At 50.6% G+C, this 21,724-nt stretch overlaps 1 protein-coding gene and 1 non-coding gene across 5 annotated transcripts; both read right to left on the reverse strand.

Annotated features, from left to right (window-relative positions):
* Positions 1-1,283: 1,283 nt before the first annotated feature.
* On the reverse strand, positions 1,284-20,836 carry pank2 (pantothenate kinase 2). 4 transcript variants are annotated; one of them, XM_031895241.1, is made up of 7 exons: positions 20,588-20,836; positions 8,984-9,336; positions 6,729-6,982; positions 5,234-5,410; positions 4,524-4,647; positions 3,591-3,716; positions 1,284-2,781 (listed from the first exon to the last, which is right to left on the reverse strand). In XM_031895241.1, the coding sequence occupies exons 1-7, from the start codon at positions 20,766-20,768 to the stop codon at positions 2,728-2,730; spliced, it is 1,269 nt and encodes a 422-aa protein (XP_031751101.1). In that variant the 5' UTR covers positions 20,769-20,836; the 3' UTR covers positions 1,284-2,727. The 4 variants fall into 4 exon arrangements, with proteins under 4 accessions (XP_031751101.1, XP_031751103.1, XP_031751102.1 ...); XM_031895243.1 differs by having other exon boundaries at positions 8,984-9,272; positions 20,588-20,797; XM_031895242.1 differs by having other exon boundaries at positions 8,984-9,272; positions 20,577-20,776.
* mir103-2 (microRNA mir-103-2) lies at positions 4,090-4,172 on the reverse strand. Its single transcript, NR_049673.1, has one exon. It is a non-coding gene; the product is annotated as a microRNA mir-103-2 (primary transcript).
* Positions 20,837-21,724: the final 888 nt, after the last annotated feature.

Raw genomic sequence — 21,724 nt, forward strand, 5'->3', positions numbered from 1 at the left:
ACCTAGCTAAACCTGAGCTCATGGCCTTCCCACCCAAACCTGGCCCCCCTCCTCCTCCTTTCCCCATTACTATTGATGGCATGTCCATTAACCCTGTAAATTCTGCCCGCTGCTTTAGGGTTATCTTTGACCAGTCCCTCTCCTTCTCTAACCATATTAATAACACTGCCAAAACCTGCCACTTTTTCCTCCGCAATATTGCCAAGATATGCCCCTTTCTTTCACAAGTAACAGCTAATCCGTGCCCTTATCCTTTCCCGCTTAGATTACTGCAATCTCCTACTAACCAGCCTCGCAGACTCCCACCTCTCTCCCCTGCAATCAGTCTTAAACTCTGCTGCCAGGATCCTCCTGCTCTCTCCTAAGAGGGAACCTGCTCAGCCGCACTTAAGCTCTCTGGCATGGTTACCTGTTAAGCAAAGGAGCTTACAGAATCCTTCTACTAACATTCACAGCCTTCCCTCCTCACTACATTCCTTCACTGGTCTCTCTACATGTTCCTGGTCATCTCCTTAGCTCCTCTCAGAGCCTCCGTCTCTTTACACCATCCACACCCACTGCGCTCTCTCGTCTTAACCCTTTCTATCTCGCTGCTCCTTACCTCTGGAACTCTATCCCTGAATCCCTCCGTAGGGAACACTCACCCACTCTCTTAAAGAAAAAGCTCAGCTGTTACCTTCTGGGGCACTAAAACATTATTTTGCCCAGTCCTGTGCTTAAGGGCAAATGCCCATACCTGGTGCCTCTTACCTTCCAGTTTGTGCCTGTATGTTACCCAACCACTCAGAGTGTACTGAGACCTTCCTTCTGTGTCATCACATGGCACTTATATATATATATATATATATATATATATTTATTGTATTTATTTATTATATCACTTGTCCTCCCTGTGTGTAATTGTGTATATTGTGAGATCGTACAGCGCTGCGTACCCTTGTGGCGCTTTATAAAGTTATACATACATAAATGGCAGCCTCGATACCAGTGCAATTAGCCTCAGAATTTAATAAAAGCATCAGCTTTTATGACAGACAAACCTCATTTTTTATTAACAGCTGCCCAGACCACACTGAGCCACAAGCCCTTGGGTGCCTTATTATAAATACGGCCCCCGTTTGTACCCTTAAAGTGAGCAGAGTCTGCCCTGCAGCTAGCTTACTGCTACCCATCATCCTGGATGTTATGAAAGCTACTACTTGCGTATTGACACTCGTGTTCCATTGCACTCAGTGAAATATATAATATAGAATTACCCTGCCCCAAACAACAACAGTCACAGCTTTTGGTTAATAAAATAAAAATGTGTTTATTAAACACAATGTAAAATGTAATTTAACATTATGGAGACATGGTTGGCTATAATAGACTGTGCATACAGTGTCTAGATCTCTTTCCTGAGAAACTGCTACCTGCGTATGTGCTGCTTTATATTAAACTGGATGTTTTAGTGTCAGGTTTGGTCTATTCCTGCCAACATACAATATTGAAAGGAATGAGAAACAAAAGTTAAAATGGCATTATTCTGGCAGTGCTACTTGATTAATGAGTATAAGACTTGAATACCCTTATCCTACTGGATCCCATAACAGTAAAGAAAAGCATTAAACGCCCAAGCTGCCACTAAGTTAAAGTGGCCTTACAGCTGGCCAAGGACCCATCCCAGAAGCACATTAGCCAGTGCAATGGCCTGTAGAACGAGCAGCTCTAAGAATGCTCACACACATCCAATTTTAAAGGAGAACTAAAGCCTACCTAAAGAATTAGGCCAGAAATGTTGTACATTATGTTTTGGGCTCCTGTACCAGCCCTAGACAACCACAGCCCTTTAGCAGGGAAGATCTGTTCCCCCATCAGCCCCCCATCTTCTTTTCTGCTGATTCACTGAACTTGCTCAGAGCTGTGGTCACTTACCTGAGAGCTTAGGGACCGATGCACAATATACTGTATGTATAGAATATAAATGTTATAATATCCGCTGATTGGTAAATAGTACAGATTACTGGTACATGGCAGCTCAGAAACCAGTGCAACTAGCATCAGAGTTTATTAATCAGCCCTGTAGCATCAGCGTATATGACAAACCTTATTTTCTGATAATTTGTAACGACCCCTAACTGAGCATGTGCAGTGCCACTGGTGCTCCTAATAGAACACAAGATGGGGAGCTCCTGTGAACAACTTTGAAGTCTTGGATCATTCCTACTATAGAGATGCGGATACCTTAGGCTGGTGCAACAAAGTATGGCATTTCTAGACATATGCATTAGGGTTTGGTTCTCCTTTAAAAAGTGGCATGTTATTTAAAAATAAGCAGAATAAGTGCAGGCCATGTATAACGATCTATAGAGTGGTTGGTCAGTGAGAATTACAGTTTTGACTGCTAACAATCCACTGAGGTCTAAGGCATTCAGACTCAGCTCAGCAGTGGGGGAGTAGTTACCAAATGATTTAGCTCTTGACATATCTTTAACATTCTACACGACAGATTCATATTTCATCATTGTAACAGTTCTCCTTCAAGGACAATATGAAACACTTATAATTGTGACCCTTTACAAATTATTTATATAAACGAATACATGTTGCAACTAAAACTGCATTGTAAATCTCAATATTTACACATATCATATATTCCATATGTACAGTTCCTGCTATGCCCAGCATATACAGCCACAGAGCTTAGTGTATGTAACTGCTTTGTTCCATCCGCAGTCGGCCAGACCATCATGTTATTGTAGTGAGGAGCTCGAGAAGCGCACCTACAGCTCCAAAGTAGCCCTAAAACACAAAGACAGACAGGGATTTCATTATACACTGTTGGACAGGACAGAGAGGGGATACGCATTTGTGAATGTAAGAACTGCACAATCAATAGGCTTTCCACATAGGTTAGTAGGATTAAAGGGACACTGTCATGATGTTTATGGGGTACTTTTTATTCCTAAATGACTCTGTTTACATAGCAAATAATTTAAAATTGTATTCTAGAACCAACAAAAGTATTTGTAGCTTTAATATTGGTGTGTAGGCGCCATCTCAGTGCCTTGTGCCTGAGTCTGAGCTTTCAGCCAGCGCTACACATTATAACTGCTTTCAGCTAACCTATTGTTTCTCCTACTCCCATGTAACTGGAGGAGTCCCAAGCCAGACTTGGATTTCTTACTATTGAGTGCTATTCTGATACCTACTGGGAGCTGCTATCTTGCTCCCTTCCCATTGTTCTGCTGATCGGCTGCTGGGGGGGAGGGGAGGGGATATTACTCCAACTTGCAGCGCAGCAGTAAAGTGTGACTGAAGTTTATCAGAGCACAAGTCACATGGCTGTGGCACCCTGGGAAATGAAGAATATGGCTAGCCCCATGGGAAAAACAGATTACAATGCAGGATTCTGCTGGAGAAGCTCTATTAACTGATGAGTTTTGAAAAAAACATATTTTCCCATGACAGTATCCCTTTAATACTAAAGCCGATACGTAGCTAAATGCATGTAAAGATTCCTTTAAGACCACAGAGCAAAGTAGCAAGGTTTCAATGGCTGGGTTGCTGATGGGAGAACAAAGATAAGGGTCATATTCACAATAAATTACCTCGTGTTCAAGGAAGAAAGCCTTCAGCTGTCCTTTCGACCAGTACTCCAAGGCGTACGCCAAAAGTTTCATGGATATGGTATTTATTCGAAGGAAATTGCCCACAAACACCACCCTGTTGATGTTCTGGTAAGACATAAAGATCATTAAGTAGCATGATTATGCTGCCCTGCCTAGCTGGGGTGACTGGGGAATGAACGGCTTCATCGCTGCAGGAGGGTATAAACCATAAACTTGATTACTGATTCGATATGAGATTGGGTAGACCAGGGGTATTTTATTGGTCACTAGCAGGCATCAGCCATGGGCCAAAATGTGATGAACTTCATGTAGCGATTCAATTATACATATTATTCAGAACCTGTGGTACACGCAAACAGATATGTGTGCAAACAACTAAAAGGCAACTGTCATGTAGGGCAAGACAGAGCATTTCACGTCTTGAATATGAATGAAATAAAAATAGTACATTCAGCTCAGTCAGGAAGAGACGAACGGATCTCTGCTCCTTCATAGCCCTGTACAATGCTGCTTGACATAGATGCTACAAGGCAGCACTGTAAAGAAGCTGAAAGCACAGAGCACAATTCAGCCTGTAACACACTCCATTAGCTGCTTTCTCCTGCATTAGCTGCGCTTTATTCCAGGGACACTGCAGAAAGGCTCTTGCAAGGTTAATACGTTGCCTTGGTGAAACACACCTGAAAGCATTTTGCTAAGTTGTAGCTTTTTGGGCTTCGGATGAAACATAACATTACGAGTTATTTTCTGTCCCAAACCCTCTCCATGTGTGCAGAGACTGGTGGACTGATTGGTGCCACCGCACACATACACAGGACAGTAAGGAGCCCAATTAGCGGGGAATCGGCAGAGAAACCACTGGGGAAAGAGTTATTCTCCGAGACTGAGCAGGTTACAGACGTCCTCACTCACCTCATTGACAGCACACATCCGTGCTATGGAGCCAATGTTATTTGTAATTGTAACCAGCGTTGCTCTGGCCAAGTCTTCTTTGGAAACTGAATCTCTTTTCTCTTTGCTCATCATATTTCCAAAACTAAAATGGAAAATTGAGGTTGTATTCATAATAAATACTGAGAAAGCTTTATATAATACACAACAGAACCCTCACAGCCATAGAACAAGTGGAACAAGCAATGGATTTGGTTGGTCTTATGCCTAAGAGGTGTATTGTGATATAACTGTAAGCACTGGAAAATGTATATTATATATTGTCACAGCACATTCTTTTACTGAAAGATGCCATTAAACTATGGCAGCACAGGTATTCCCCTATAAAATTTAGCATGAACAGCCATGGTGATATTTTATAGTAAATAAAGTATCCCCCTATTGTAAAATATAAGGGTATTACAAGTCACTGAGGCGTTCCATGACCATACGCCAAAGGCCTCATGGTTCTATACAGATCATGAAATTCCAAGGTGACTTAATATCCTCATATTTTACAAGGGGAACTTTATTATAATACTCAAGTTTCATGGAGTCATGTGACTAAGGACCAATTGTAACAGATGGCATCACTAAGCACCATTTATAAGGATATAATTTACAGAAGAGAGAGAGAAAACAGAAAGAAAAAAGGTTTATTGATTGAAACAAATGTATATCCCTGCTCTTACCTTGAAGCTACTGCATAGCCAGGCAAACCAAAGCGCTCGTAATCTCCACCATAAATATCCCTTACAAGTTTATCCACTTTTGTACTGTCTCCTAATGATGCCATTTCCAAAGCTTCTTCAAATGTTGAGCAGCCGGTTAGTAGGCAGCAAAGGCCGAAAAAGGTCCCCCCTCCAAGACTGCACGAAAAAACAAAATGATGTAATTACAATTAAGAAACATGTTCTGTGGCCATATTAACATCTTGTAGCCCTCTTGGGGAGACATATATCAATGATTTAATATAATAAGTATTGACTGTTCTGAATCGATCTAATCCACTCATGTCTGTAATGGTAAATTGCCTGCATGATATCTGCAAAAGTGCAGACAGCAAAAGGCAGTATTTCTAGGTTAGGGCATAAACCCTAAAAAGATGGCAGATTTAAGCTGCCATTTCGAGTCCTTTAGACCAATTCAACAGCTTATCTGCCTACCCGATCAATATCTGGTCCCAAATTTGGCAGGTGTTTGTTGGGCAGGTTTGATTTTCCCATTGGATCAGGGACATTGGTATATCTGCCCCTATATCCTTCATTGTAATTCAATCGTTTGGCCCTAGGGCCAACTGATCAAATAAGCCTGATATCGCCAACCTTAGGTGGGGCAAGGTCGTCAAAACGAGCCAATGTTAATGTGTATGGTCACCTTAAGACACGCCAGCTAATGTGTCAAACATCCCAGCAACCCTAGCAGTTCTCTGTAGGATGCTGGGAGTAGCACAAAACAGCTAGAGAACAATCATTACATTTCTGTTTTTATAGATTAACAAATTATAAATTACTTGGCTAAGCAGAGGTGGGCTCCAGTAAAAATATCACTTATTGCATACAAAGTAGGGACCTTCTCCCTAACTGCCCCAATCAGCTCAGGCCTAAAGGTCCCCATACACGGGCCGATATTAGCTGCCAATATGGGTCCCTTAGACTGATTTGGCAGCTAATCGGCCCGTGTATGGGCACTTCCAACGGGCCTGCCCGACTGATATCTGGCCTGAAATTAAGGTTAAAGAATCTAGTCAGATCGGGCGGACCGACTTATACCCACCGTAATAATTCGATCCCTGACCCCTGGGGCCAAACGATCGAATTAGCCTGGATTCTCCCAATATTGGCCACCCCTAGGTGGGGGATATTGGGAGAAGATCTGCTCGCTTGGCAACATTGCCATCGAGCGGATCTTAAGGTGTATGGGAACTTAACACTGCCTTCTAGTACTCCCTCCATACTCATATAAATCTGCCTACAGCCCTATCTCTCCAGAGTTCTAATGACTGAGATATGAAGACTCATGTGTTTACAGGGCAGGAATCAAATGTCGGTAGAGTGCAGTCAGTCATACATCCACCCCAGTCCGTGTCATCTCTAAAAGCATCTTTAAAAGATACCCAAATGATATCTAATTTAAAGCTCAGTGGTAAATGGTCAACACACACACACACGTTTGTGGGTCACTTACCTAGTGCCAGTGACCCGCTTGTAGTTATCCTTGGAATACACCGCCAGGATACTCACACCGGAGCCAATATTTACTAGAAGAAGGGGGTATGGGTTCTCCAGATTGTATGGAATTTTCTGGCACCTTTCAGGATCTTTAGGATTTTCCAGGTAAAAGCATTGTGACTGCCCATTGAACCCAACGGAGTCTATAAACAGAACCCCTTTAATAAGGCAATCGATTTCATCCAGTTTCCAGAGTTCAAGGCCGCTGACCTGAAACAAAAGCAGCACCTTTGTTAGGAAGCCTGCGTCTCAAATCACTTCCCACATATTATACTTAATCTCCTCTGCTGGTTACAGTAACCCTTTATTATCTAGCTTGCCCACGGAGAGCAGAATCTGCCCTTTGTCCTTGGCTGCTTGCCTGACTCCATAAACAACACTACAGATATCAACTCCCATTCAGCCAAGATTCCAATTCCAACAATGCCTTCCAAGCTTCTGTTCTTCTGGTTTTCATGTCTGTTAATCGCAAAATATGCAAAGATTGTGGGAATTGGAATTTTGAGGGAGAGCTGACTACACAATTGACACAATGGGAGCCATTTATCAGCACTGGGTACATTTGCATCTGGGCAGTAACCCATAGCAACCAATCAGTGATTAGTCTTTTCAGCCAGCTGTAAGTAGATCAATGAAAGTAAAATTTGATTGGTCGCCACTGGTTACTGGTGCAAATTTGCTGAGGGAATAGTAAGAGACAGATACTGCTTTTAATAGCAAATATTTTTAAAGGAATACTGTCACAGGAAAACATGTATTTTTTCAAAACCCATCAGTTAATAGAGCTTCTCCAGTAGAATCCTTTATTGTAATCTGTTTTTCCCATGGGGCTAGCCATATTCTTCATTTCCCAGGGTGCCACAGCCATGTGACCTGTGCTCTGATAAACTTCACTCACACTTTACTGCTGCGCTGCAAGTTGGAGTGATATCCCCCCCCCCTCACCCCCAGCAGCCGATCAGCAGAACAATGGGAAGGGAGCAAGATAGCAGCTCCCAGTAGGTATCAGAATAGCACTCAATAGTAAGAAATCCAAGTCCGGCTTGGGACTCCTCCAGTTACATGGGAGTAGGAGGCACAATGCACTGAGATGGCGCCTACACACCAATATACATTTGTTGGTTCAAGAATAAAAGGTTAAATGGCAGAGGGAATTATTTGCTGTGTAACAGTGTCATTTAGAAATAAAAAGTGCCCCAAAAACATCATGACAGTATTTCTTTAAATAAGTTTCAGACATTAATAACTATAACTTGTCTCTGCACAAACCCCTCACTTCTCTCTAAACATCCCACATCACACTCCTTCCTCCAGCTCTATTTCACTACCTTAAAACCAGACCTATAAATATGACCTTATTACACAAGAGTAAAATCTTCTCTTCTCCTCCCCCCACCCCCCACAGCACTTTGCTCTTCCCTCTCTGTATTAAGGTGGCCATGCTTGGGCAGATTTAAGCTGCTGATCAGAGTCCTTCAGACCGATTCCGTAGAATATCTGCCCATACATGAGGACCCCCCCAATGTGCCTACCTGACCGATATCTGTGTGAAAATCAGCCAAATGACGATCAACAGGTTTGATATTCCCATCGGATCGGGGACTGCATTGGCTCATTGATGCAGTCCTTGCTCCGACAGCTTCTATTCCTGTTGTTGTAATCCGATTGTTTGGCCCCTTAAAGATCAGGCTACTCTGATATCACCCACCTTAGGTGGGCACCAATCCGCTTATTTGGCAACCTTGCCATACGCACGGAACGTATAGTGTATGGCCACCTTTAGTGTTTGGCTTAATAGGACAGTGTGACTAATAAAGTAATGCCAATCCCATGCCTTTCTGTACTTGAATGTTTTTGCCCCGACAGGTATGGGATCAGCGAACACAGGGATTTTGGTGCAGAAAAGCAAGTGTATGCATTTTAACCCTGTGTGCCGATGCCGTACCCAACACTAACCCGCCCATTCCCAGCCCAATTCCTACCCGACCTGGCAGGTTCCCTTTATTTATAGGCCCGGCGTGCCTATAAATAAGGGAACTGGAACCCAAGCAGTAAGTCATGAGCGGAGAGAGTGAGCACAAGTGCTCGACCCGAACCTGTCCGTGACCCAAAAATGTTGAGCAGAAGTCGGCCCAACCTGAACCCCCGATCTTTAATGGAGGTGAGGCAGTTGTACGTACGGGTTAACGGGTTATTAAATAACATGCTCACAGTCATGAAGTCGTCTTCGAATTTATATGCTCCACCGCCTGTGGCACACAGTGACGTGTGGAGACTTGAGAACTGCTTCTGCTGAGCCATCTGGAGGAAGACAGGCAAGTCGTAGGTTGGAAAGCGGATAAAATGTAGGTTGCCCTTCCGGCCGCGCATTGTGAGGTCCTTCAGCTCCAGGTGGACATCGCGGATGCCAGTTTGCCCGTATGCCACGTTGGAAGTCAGATATTTCCGAATGCTCTTGAGGTTTTCCACTTCTTCTTGCTCCTCTTCAGCAGTGATATCTCTGGGTTCAAAATAGACAAGTTTGACCAGTGTCCCACCAATATCCAAGCCAAACCAAGGAAAGGCTAGGACAAAAAATATAAACGTTATAGAACCAGAACCTGATCCATTCATCTAATAAGAGCAAAACACACAAAAACATACATTTCTGTAATCTCAGGAAGAGCTGGAATTAAGGCAGAATTACTTAAGTTGTTATTTTCCAACTTCCTGGTTCTTGCAAGCAATTGTAGGAGGAAGAAAAGGTAATCAGATTACCAGGGCACAGATGTACCCCTTGATAATGGCCTTCTGTTTAATTGTAGGCCATAATACACACAATGGAGAAAGGGGGGTATTAGTCAGGCCATTCGGGGTAATAATGCAGGTCACAAATACCTTGTTACCTGAAATCTAAACCAGTGCCCTTGCAAAATGATTGGCCAGACTCCAAACTGGCTGCACATATACACAACCAGAATGGAATGGTCCCACCATTTGGTGGTAGTTTGACTCCATACTAGAGCTAAGGCTGATCAGACAGATTAGTTCTTTGGGAGGGGGGGACATTACTGCACAGTTCTGTACATATTCTAAACCGACTATATGGTACAAATGCATTGAATCTGTGTACAGTGTTTAAAGGAACAGTAACACCAAAAAATGAAAGTGTATAAAAGTAACTAAAATATAATGTGCTGCTGCCCTGCACTGGTAAAAGTTGTGTGTTTACTTCAGAAAGTCTACTATAATTTATATAAATAAGCTGCTATGTAGCCATGGGGGCAGCCATTCAAAGGAGAAAATGCACAGGCACATAGCAGATAACAGATAAAACACTATTGTATTCTACAGAGCTTATCTGTTATCTGCTATGTAACCTGTGCCTTTTCTCCTTTTTTCCAGCCTGAATGGCTGCCCCCGGGGCTACACAGCAGCTTATTATATAAATTATAGTAGTGTTACTGTAGCAAACACACCAGTTTTACCAGTGCAGGGCAACAGTGCATTATATTTTTATTACTTTAAAGCTCTTTCATTTTTTGGTGTTACTATTCCTTTAATTAATGTCTGACATAGGGATTCTCGGGTGAGATAACAGACATATCTAGATAGATGCAAAGTCAATTTCGCCCAGTAATTATAACTTGCACTGATCAGACATTCTCTTAGTCTAGAATACCTGACCTTGCACAGCCAGGGTTCCCTTCCTCAGAGGTTCTATGACAAGCCTTGCTTCCATATTCTACTTTCCAGGGCCAATAAATATTGCTGCCTTTATTATCTATCCATCTGCCTCACTGCGCTGCTTGCCCTGTATTTCTGATCAAGTCTGCCAGGCCCGGATGTGCTGCTCTACTCTCTCCTCGTAGTCTAACCCACCTACCTGCTGCTCAGCGCTGACTCTGTGCTGCACTACTGCCTCTATTCTCAGCAGCGATGCCTCTATGCTGTTTCTCTAGCAGCCTGCGTAGGGCTGATCTAACGCCTGCGTAGGGCTGATCTAACGCCTGCGTAGGGCTGATCTAACGCCTGCGTAGGGCTGATCTAACGCCTGCGTAGGGCTGATCTAGTATCCAGGCAGCACTGCCCAATTCTTCTCTTGCACCCTTTCTTCTAGTCAAGCCTGCTATTCCCATTGGCAATGCTTCTAATCAGCACTTCAATCCAATTCTCCTGGAGAAGGCCCTGTACCTCTGCCTAGAAATGCCACCTATTAGTCTCCTCCCATTATGCACACAAGCCACCAGTATTGGGCAGTAAATGGATTAATTATCCCTATACACTTGCGATATCTTATTAGTCTACTACACAGCCAGAGTTTCCCCATATCTTACTCATTGTTAACCCTATCAACTTCACTGCTGCTCTAATGGCAGCTCCCTCTTTAAGCCCTTCCCTACTGATTGCTTCCTCCCCTCAGATCCCCCACTCACTGCAACCTCCACAACCTTCTGTATGCAATTCCTCAGCTCTCTCCCTGACTCCCCCTAACTACTGCCCAACCCTCTGCATCATACCCATCAGCTCCCCAACTCACTGCAACCATAACCTGCTCCCCACTCCTCTCCAACCTACAGCCCCAACTCCCTCACTTCAACCCTACCTGCCCCCCACTCCTCTCCAACCTACAGCCCCAACTCCCTCACTTCAACCCTACCTGCCCCCCATTCCTCTGCAACCAACAACCCCCAGCTCCCTCACTTCAACCCTACCTGCCCCCCATTGCTCTGCAACCTACACCCCCAGCTGCCTCACTTCAACCCTACCTGCCCCCTATTCCTCTGCAACCTACACCCCCAGCTCCCTCACTTCAACCCTACCTGCCCCCCATTCCTCTGCAGCCTACACCCCCAGCTCCCTCACTTCAACCCTACCTGCCCCCTATTCCTCTGCAACCTACACCCCCAGCTCCCTCACTTCAACCCTACCTGCCCCCCATTCCTCTGCAGCCTACACCCCCAGCTCCCTCACTTCAACCCTACCTGCCCCCTATTCCTCTGCAACCTACACCCCCAGCTCCCTCACTTCAACCCTACCTGCCCCCTATTCCTCTGCAACCTACATCCCCAGCTCCCTCACTTCAACCCTACCTGCCCCCCATTCCTCTGCAACCTACACCCCCAGCTCCCTCACTTCAACCCTACCTGCCCCCCATTCCTCTGCAACCAACAACCCCCAGCTCCCTCACTTCAACCCTACCTGCCCCCCATTCTTCTGCAACGTACACCCCCAGTTCCCTCACTTCAACCCTACCTGCCCCCCATTCCTCTGCAACCAACAACCCCCAGCTCCCTCACTTCAACCCTACCTGCCCCCCATTCCTCTGCAACCTACACCCCCAGCTCCCTCACTTCAACCCTACCTGCCCCCTATTCCTCTGCAACCTACACCCCCAGTTCCCTCACTTCAACCCTACCTGCCCCCCATTCCTCTGCAACCTACACCCCCAGCTCCCTCACTTCAACCCTACCTGCCCCCTATTCCTCTGCAACCTACACCCCCAGCTCCCTCACTTCAACCCTACCTGCCCCCTATTCCTCTGCAACCTACACCCCCAGCTCCCTCACTTCAACCCTACCTGCCCCCCATTCCTCTGCAACGTACATCCCCAGTTCCCTCACTTCAACCCTACCTGCCCCCCTATTCCTCTGCAACCTACACCCCCAGCTCCCTCACTTCAACCCTACCTGCCCCCTATTCCTCTGCAACCTACACCCCCAGCTCCCTCACTTCAACCCTACCTGCCCCCTATTCCTCTGCAACCTACACCCCCAGCTCCCTCACTTCAACCCTACCTGCCCCCCATTCCTCTGCAACCAACAACCCCCAGCTCCCTCACTTCAACCCTACCTGCCCCCCATTCTTCTGCAACGTACACCCCCAGTTCCCTCACTTCAACCCTACCTGCCCCCCATTCCTCTGCAACCAACAACCCCCAGCTCCCTCACTTCAACCCTACCTGCCCCCCATTGCTCTGCAACCTACACACCCAGCTGCCTCACTTCAACCCTACCTGCCCCCTATTCCTCTGCAACCTACACCCCCAGCTCCCTCACTTCAACCCTACCTGCCCCCCATTCCTCTGCAGCCTACACCCCCAGCTCCCTCACTTCAACCCTACCTGCCCCCTATTTCCTCTGCAACCTACACCCCCAGCTCCCTCACTTCAACCCTACCTGCCCCCCATTCCTCTGCAGCCTACACCCCCAGCTCCCTCACTTCAACCCTACCTGCCCCCTATTCCTCTGCAACCTACACCCCCAGCTCCCTCACTTCAACCCTACCTGCCCCCTATTCCTCTGCAACCTACATCCCCAGCTCCCTCACTTCAACCCTACCTGCCCCCCATTCCTCTGCAACCTACACCCCCAGCTCCCTCACTTCAACCCTACCTGCCCCCCATTCCTCTGCAACCAACAACCCCCAGCTCCCTCACTTCAACCCTACCTGCCCCCCATTCTTCTGCAACGTACACCCCCCAGTTCCCTCACTTCAACCCTACCTGCCCCCCATTCCTCTGCAACCAACAACCCCCAGCTCCCTCACTTCAACCCTACCTGCCCCCCATTCCTCTGCAACCTACACCCCCAGCTCCCTCACTTCAACCCTACCTGCCCCCTATTCCTCTGCAACCTACACCCCCAGTTCCCTCACTTCAACCCTACCTGCCCCCCATTCCTCTGCAACCTACACCCCCAGCTCCCTCACTTCAACCCTACCTGCCCCCTATTCCTCTGCAACCTACATCCCCAGCTCCCTCACTTCAACCCTACCTGCCCCCTATTCCTCTGCAACCTACACCCCCAGCTCCCTCACTTCAACCCTACCTGCCCCCCATTCCTCTGCAACGTACATCACCAGTTCCCTCACTTCAACCCTACCTGCCCCCTATTCCTCTGCAACCTACACCCCCAGCTCCCTCACTTCAACCCTACCTGCCCCCTATTCCTCTGCAACCTACACCCCCAGCTCCCTCACTTCAACCCTACCTGCCCCCTATTCCTCTGCAACCTACACCCCAGCTCCCTCACTTCAACCCTACCTGCCCCCCATTCCTCTGCAACCAAACAACCCCCAGCTCCCTCACTTCAACCCTACCTGCCCCCCATTCTTCTGCAACGTACACCCCCAGTTCCCTCACTTCAACCCTACCTGCCCCCCATTCCTCTGCAACCAACAACCCCCAGCTCCCTCACTTCAACCCTACCTGCCCCCCATTCCTCTGCAACCTACACCCCCAGCTCCCCTCACTTCAACCCTACCTGCCCCCTATTCCTCTGCAACCTACACCCCCAGCTCCCTCACTTCAACCCTACCTGCCCCCTATTCCTCTGCAACCTACACCCCCAGCTCCCTCACTTCAACCCTACCTGCCCCCCATTCCTCTGCAACCAACAACCCCCAGCTCCCTCACTTCAACCCTACCTGCCCCCCATTCTTCTGCAACGTACACCCCCAGTTCCCTCACTTCAACCCTACCTGCCCCCCATTCCTCTGCAACCAACAACCCCCAGCTCCCTCACTTCAACCCTACCTGCCCCCCATTCCTCTGCAACCTACACCCCCAGTTCCCTCACTTCAACCCTACCTGCCCCCCATTCCTCTGCAACCTACACCCCCAGCTCCCTCACTTCAACCCTACCTGCCCCCTATTCCTCTGCAACCTACACCCCCAGCTCCCTCACTTCAACCCTACCTGCCCCCTATTCCTCTGCAACCTACACCCCCAGCTCCCTCACTTCAACCCTACCTGCCCCCCATTCCTCTGCAACCTACACCCCAGTTCCCTCACTTCAACCCTACTTGCCCCCCATTTCTCTGCAACCTACACCCCAGTTCCCTCACTTCAACCCTACCTGCCCCCCATTCTTCTGCAACCAACAACCCCCAGCTCCCTCACTTCAACCCTACCTGCCCCCTATTCCTCTGCAACCTACACCCCCAGCTCCCTCACTTCAACCCTACCTGCCCCCTATTCCTCTGCAACCAACACCCCCAGCTCCCTCACTTCAACCCTACCTGCCCCCCATTCTTCTGCAACCTACACCCCAGTTCCCTCACTTCAACCCTACCTGCCCCCCCGCCCATTCCTCTGCAACCTACACCCCAGTTCCCTCACTTCAACCCTACTTGCCCCCCATTTCTCTGCAACCTACACCCCAGTTCCCTCACTTCAACCCTACCTGCCCCCCATTCTTCTGCAACCTACACCCCCAGCTCCCTCACTTCAACCCTACCTGCCCCCCATTCCTCTGCAACCTACACCCCCAGCTCCCTCACTTCAACCCTACCTGCCCCCCATTCCTCTGCAACCTACACCCCAGTTCCCTCACTTCAACCCTACCTGCCCCCCATTCCTCTGCAACCTACACCCAGTTCCCTCACTTCAACCCTACTTGCCCCCCATTTCTCTGCAACCTACACCCCAGTTCCCTCACTTCAACCCTACCTGCCCCCCATTCTTCTGCAACCAACAACCCCCAGCTCCCTCACTTCAACCCTACCTGCCCCCCATTCCTCTGCAACCTACACCCCCAGCTCCCTCACTTCAACCCTACCTGCCCCCTATTCCTCTGCAACCTACACCCCCAGCTCCCTCACTTCAACCCTACCTGCCCCCCATTCCTCTGCAACCTACACCCCCAGCTCCCTCACTTCAACCCTACCTGCCCCCTATTCCTCTGCAACCTACACCCCCAGCTCCCTCACTTCAACCCTACCTGCCCCCCATTCCTCTGCAACCTACACCCCAGCTCCCTCACTTCAACCCTACCTGCCCCCCCATTCCTCTGCAACCTACACCCCCAGCTCCCTCACTTCAACCCTACCTGCCCCCCATTCCTCTGCAACCTACACCCCCAGCTCCCTCACTTCAACCCTACCTGCCCCCCATTCCTCTGCAACCTACACCCCCAGCTCCCTCACTTCAACCCTACCTGCCCCCAATTCCTCTGCAGCCTACACCCCCAGCTCCCTCACTTCAACCCTACCTGCCCCCCCCATTCCTCTGCAACCTACACCCCCAGCTCCCTCACTTCAACCCTACCTGCCCCCCATTCCTCTGCAACCTACACCCCCAGCTCCCTCACTTCAACCCTACCTGCCCCCCATTCCTCTACAACCTACACCCCCAGCTCCCTCACTTCAAACCTACCTGCCCCCCATTCCTACACCCCAAACTCCCTCACTTCAACCCTACCTGCCCCCCATTCCTCTGCAACCAACACCCCCAGCTCCCTCACTTCAACCCTACCTACCCCCCATTCCTCTGCAACCTACACCCCCAGCTCCCTCACTTCAACCCTACCTACCACCCATTCCTCTGCAACCTACACCCCCAGCTCCCTCACTTCAACCCTACTTGCCCCCCATTCCTCCGCAACCTACACCCCCAGCTCCCTCACTTCAACCCTACCTACCACCCATTCCTCTGCAACCTACACCCCCAGCTCCCTCACTTCAACCCTACCTGCCCCCCATTCCTCTGCAACCTACACCCCCAGCTCCCTCACTTCAACCCTACCTGCCCCCCATTCCTCTGCAACCTACACCCCCAGCTCCCTCACTTCAACCCTACCTGCCCCCCATTCCTACACCCCAAACTCCCTCACTTCAACCCTACCTGCCCCCCATTCCTCTGCAACCAACACCCCCAGCTCCCTCACTTCAACCCTACCTACCCCCCATTCCTCTGCAACCTACACCCCCAGCTCCCTCACTTCAACCCTACCTACCACCCATTCCTCTGCAACCTACACCCCCAGCTCCCTCACTTCAACCCTACTTGCCCCCCATTCCTCTGCAACCTACACCCCCAGCTCCCTCACTTCAACCCTACCTACCCCCCATTCCTCTGCAACCTACACCCCCAGCTCCCTCACTTCAACCCTACCTGCCCCCTATTCCTCTGCAACCTACACCCCCAGCTCCCTCACTTCAACCCTACCTGCCCCCCATTCCTCTGCAACCTACACCCCCAGCTCCCTCACTTCAACCCTACCTGCCCCCCCATTCCTCTGCAATGTACACCCCCAGCTCCCTCACTTAAACCCTACCTGCCCCCCATTCCTCTGCAACCTACACCCCCAGCTCCCTCACTTCAACCCTACCTACCCCCCATTCCTCTGCAACCTACACCCCCAGCTCCCTCACTTCAACCCTACCTGCCCCCCATTCCTCTGCAACCTACACCCCCAGCTCCCTCACTTCAACCCTACCTGCCCCCCATTCCTCTGCAACCTACACCCCCAGCTCCCTCACTTCAACCTACCTGCCCCCCCATTCCTCTGCAATGTACACCCCCAGCTCCCTCACTTCAACCCTACCTGCCCCCCATTCCTCTGCAACCTACACCCCCAGCTCCCTCACTTCAACCCTACCTACCCCCCATTCCTCTGCAACCTACACCCCCAGCTCCCTCACTTCAACCCTACCTACCCCCCATTCCTCTGCAACCTACACCCCCAGCTCCCTCACTTCAACCCTACCTGCCCCCCATTCCTCTGCAACCTACACCCCAGCTCCCTCACTTCAACCCTACCTGCCCCCCATTCCTCTGCAACCTACACCCCCAGCTCCCTCACTTCAACCCTACCTGCCCCCTATTCCTCTGCAACCTACACCCCCAGCTCCCTCACTTCAACCCTACCTGCCCCCCCCATTCCTCTGCAACCTACACCCCCAGCTCCCTCACTTCAACCCTACCTGCCCCCCCCATTCCTCTGCAACCTACACCCCCAGCTCCCTCACTTCAACCCTACCTGCCCCCCATTCCTCTGCAACCTACACCCCCAGCTCCCTCACTTCAACCCTACCTGCCCCCTATTCCTCTGCAACCCTACACCCCCAGCTCCCTCACTTCAACCCTACCTGCCCCCCATTCCTCTGCAACCTACACCCCCAGCTCCCTCACTTCAACCCTACCTGCCCCCTATTCCTCTGCAACCTACACCCCCAGCTCCCTCACTTCAACCCTACCTGCCCCCATTCCTCTGCAACCTACACCCCCAGCTCCCTCACTTCAACCCTACCTGCCCCCCCATTCCTCTGCAACCTACACCCCCAGCTCCCTCACTTCAACCCTACCTGCCCCCCATTCCTCTGCAACCTACACCCCCAGCTCCCTCACTTCAACCCTACCTGCCCCCCATTCCTCTGCAACCTACACCCCCAGCTCCCTCACTTCAACCCTACCTGCCCCCCCATTCCTCTGCAGCCTACACCCCCAGCTCCCTCACTTCAACCCTACCTGCCCCCCCATTCCTCTGCAACCTACACCCCCAGCTCCCTCACTTCAACCCTACCTGCCCCCCATTCCTCTGCAACCTACACCCCCAGCTCCCTCACTTCAACCCTACCTGCCCCCCATTCCTCTACAACCTACACCCCCAGCTCCCTCACTTCAAACCTACCTGCCCCCCATTCCTACACCCCAAACTCCCTCACTTCAACCCTACCTGCCCCCCATTCCTCTGCAACCAACCCCCCCAGCTCCCTCACTTCAACCCTACCTACCCCCCATTCCTCTGCAACCTACACCCCCAGCTCCCTCACTTCAACCCTACCTACCACCCATTCCTCTGCAACCTACACCCCCAGCTCCCTCACTTCAACCCTACTTGCCCCCCATTCCTCCGCAACCTACACCCCCCAGCTCCCTCACTTCAACCCTACCTACCACCCATTCCTCTGCAACCTACACCCCAGCTCCCTCACTTCAACCCTACCTGCCCCCCATTCCTCTGCAACCTACACCCCCAGCTCCCTCACTTCAACCCTACCTGCCCCCATTCCTCTGCAACCTACACCCCCAGCTCCCTCACTTCAACCCTACCTGCCCCCCATTCCTACACCCCAAACTCCCTCACTTCAACCCTACCTGCCCCCCATTCCTCTGCAACCAACACCCCCAGCTCCCTCACTTCAACCCTACCTACCACCCATTCCTCTGCAACCTACACCCCCAGCTCCCTCACTTCAACCCTACTTGCCCCCCATTCCTCTGCAACCTACACCCCCAGCTCCCTCACTTCAACCCTACCTACCCCCCATTCCTCTGCAACCTACACCCCCAGCTCCCTCACTTCAACCCTACCTGCCCCCTATTCCTCTGCAACCTACACCCCCAGCTCCCTCACTTCAACCCTACCTGCCCCCCATTCCTCTGCAACCTACACCCCCAGCTCCCTCACTTCAACCCTACCTGCCCCCCCATTCCTCTGCAATGTACACCCCCAGCTCCCTCACTTCAACCCTACCTGCCCCCCATTCCTCTGCAACCTACACCCCCAGCTCCCTCACTTCAACCCTACCTACCCCCCATTCCTCTGCAACCTACACCCCCAGCTCCCTCACTTCAACCCTACCTGCCCCCTATTCCTCTGCAACCTACACCCCCAGCTCCCTCACTTCAACCCTACCTGCCCCCCATTCCTCTGCAACCTACACCCCCAGCTCCCTCACTTCAACCCTACCTGCCCCCCCATTCCTCTGCAATGTACACCCCCAGCTCCCTCACTTCAACCCTACCTGCCCCCCATTCCTCTGCAACCTACACCCCCAGCTCCCTCACTTCAACCCTACCTACCCCCCATTCCTCTGCAACCTACACCCCCAGCTCCCTCACTTCAACCCTACCTACCCCCTATTCCTCTGCAACCTACACCCCCAGCTCCCTCACTTCAACCCCTACCTGCCCCCCATTCCTCTGCAACCTACACCCCCAGCTCCCCTCACTTCAACCCTACCTGCCCCCCATTCCTCTGCAACCTACACCCCCAGCTCCCTCACTTCAACCCTACCTGCCCCCTATTCCTCTGCAACCTACACCCCCAGCTCCCTCACTTCAACCCTACCTGCCCCCCATTCCTCTGCAACCTACACCCCCAGCTCCCTCACTTCAACCCTACCTGCCCCCTATTCCTCTGCAACCTACACCCCCAGCTCCCTCACTTCAACCCTACCTGCCCCCTATTCCTCTGCAACCTACACCCCCAGCTCCCTCACTTCAACCCTACCTGCCCCCCATTCCTCTGCAACCTACACCCCCAGCTCCCTCACTTCAACCCTACCTGCCCCCCATTCCTCTGCAACCTACACCCCCAGCTCCCTCACTTCAACCCTACCTGCCCCCTATTCCTCTGCAACCTACACCCCCAGCTCCCTCACTTCAACCCTACCTGCCCCCCATTCCTCTGCAACCTACACCCCCAGCTCCCTCACTTCAACCCTACCTGCCCCCCCCATTCCTCTGCAACCTACACCCCCAGCTCCCTCACTTCAATCCTACCTGCCCCCCATTCCTCTGCAACCTACACCCCCAGCTCCCTCACTTCAACCCTACCTGCCCCCTATTCCTCTGCAACCTACACCCCCAGCTCCCTCACTTCAACCCTACCTGCCCCCCATTCCTCTGCAACCTACACCCCCAGCTCCCTCACTTCAACCCTACTTGCCCCCCATTCCTCTGCAACCTACACCCCCAGCTCCCTCACTTCAACCCTACTTGCCCCCCATTCCTCTGCAACCTACACCCCCAGTTACTTATTCCCTTCTCCATAAGCCAAACCCATTCCCCTCACACACTGCTCACAGCCCTATATCCTTCCCCACATCTAGAATTCAGACCCTCCCCCTGACAGATCCATACCGCCCCGCCTTCAACATCTTAACCACACCCCTTTATCTCCAGGGTAACCGGTATCCTCTGCCTCCCTCCCCAAGCCCCAATGCTTGCTGCCCATACCCATTTAGTCAGTATCTCACCCTAATCACCCAAATCCGATCCCTCAACCCGCACCCCGGCCCGGTCTCCGCCTCCCACCTGTCACTTACGCGGCCTGTTCCTCCCCAGTGATTCCAGGCGCTGCCTAGGCCGGGAGCTCGAACTAAGTCTCTCCCGGGGAGCCCCAGCCGAAGCATAAGGACCATCGGAGGAGCTGGTCCTACGCCGAGGAGGATGATGTTCCCCCCCACCCCCGGTACTGTCGGGCCCAACCGGCCCGTTCTGCGCCATCACTCCTCTAGCTCTCCTCAACAACACTGGCTTCTCACTACGCAAGCGCCGGCGGGAGGGTCTAGCTCTGCAACCAATCCCAGCAGAGAGGATGTTCAAGTGGCACCAGCTCTAGCCAATGCTTGAGGCAGAACCCCTCAGGGCATATAAGATGGGTGGGATCCCGCTCTGAGCGACAGGCGCACAGTATCCATGACAACGGTAGGAGATGTCAGTCGGACGGCCCCTGGTGAGAGCTGAGGGGATATTTTTGGAAGCGGCTGTGAGAAGTGAGCGGGGAAATAAGCAGGAGAGCCGCCTCACTGTTACTGGGGAGAAACACACACAAAGGCGTGCCCCCCCCCCATGGGCTGCTCTGCAACTTCCACATGAATTCCTCTTTGTGTGTAGTAGGGGGGGGCCTCAATATTAATAATATGCCCCCCTCTTACATGTCTAATATAACACTTCAGGCAGTAATGTTTATAAACACTTCCTATTCTCTGTAAGATTACCGACCCCATTAATATCCCTCCCCCAGTACTGAGTATACCTACACCCCATCCTCTCTATATGTCTAATACTGAGTATACCTACACCCCATCCTCTCTATATGTCTAATACTGAGTATACCTACACCCCATCCTCTCTATATGTCTAATATATAAATATTAATATCCCTCCCCCAGTACTGAGTATACCTACACCCCATCCTCTCTATATGTCTAATATATAAATATTAATATCCCTCCCCCAGTACTGAGTATACCTACACCCCATCCTCTCTATATGTCTAATACTGAGTATACCTACACCCCATCCTCTCTATATGTCTAATATATAAATATTAATATCCCTCCCCCAGTACTGAGTATACATACACCCCATCCTCTCTATATATCTAATATATAAATATTAATATCCCTCCTTCAGTACTGAGTATACCTACACCCCATCCTCTCTATATGTCTAATATA

The sequence above is a fragment of the Xenopus tropicalis genome, chromosome 1 (assembly GCF_000004195.4).
Source record: "Xenopus tropicalis strain Nigerian chromosome 1, UCB_Xtro_10.0, whole genome shotgun sequence".
Taxonomy (NCBI): domain Eukaryota; kingdom Metazoa; phylum Chordata; class Amphibia; order Anura; family Pipidae; genus Xenopus; species Xenopus tropicalis.

Coding starts and splice junctions, on each gene's coding strand:
- pank2 (XM_031895241.1), bottom strand. CDS start 20,768: ATGGCGCAGAACGGGCCGGTTGGGCCCGACAGTACCGGGGGTGGGGGG. Junction 6,983..8,983: donor TCGAAGACGACTTCATGACT/GTGAGCATGTTA, acceptor CTTTTGTTTCAG/GTCAGCGGCCTTGAACTCTG. Junction 5,411..6,728: donor AAGCGGGTCACTGGCACTAG/GTAAGTGACCCA, acceptor TTTTTCGTGCAG/TCTTGGAGGGGGGACCTTTT.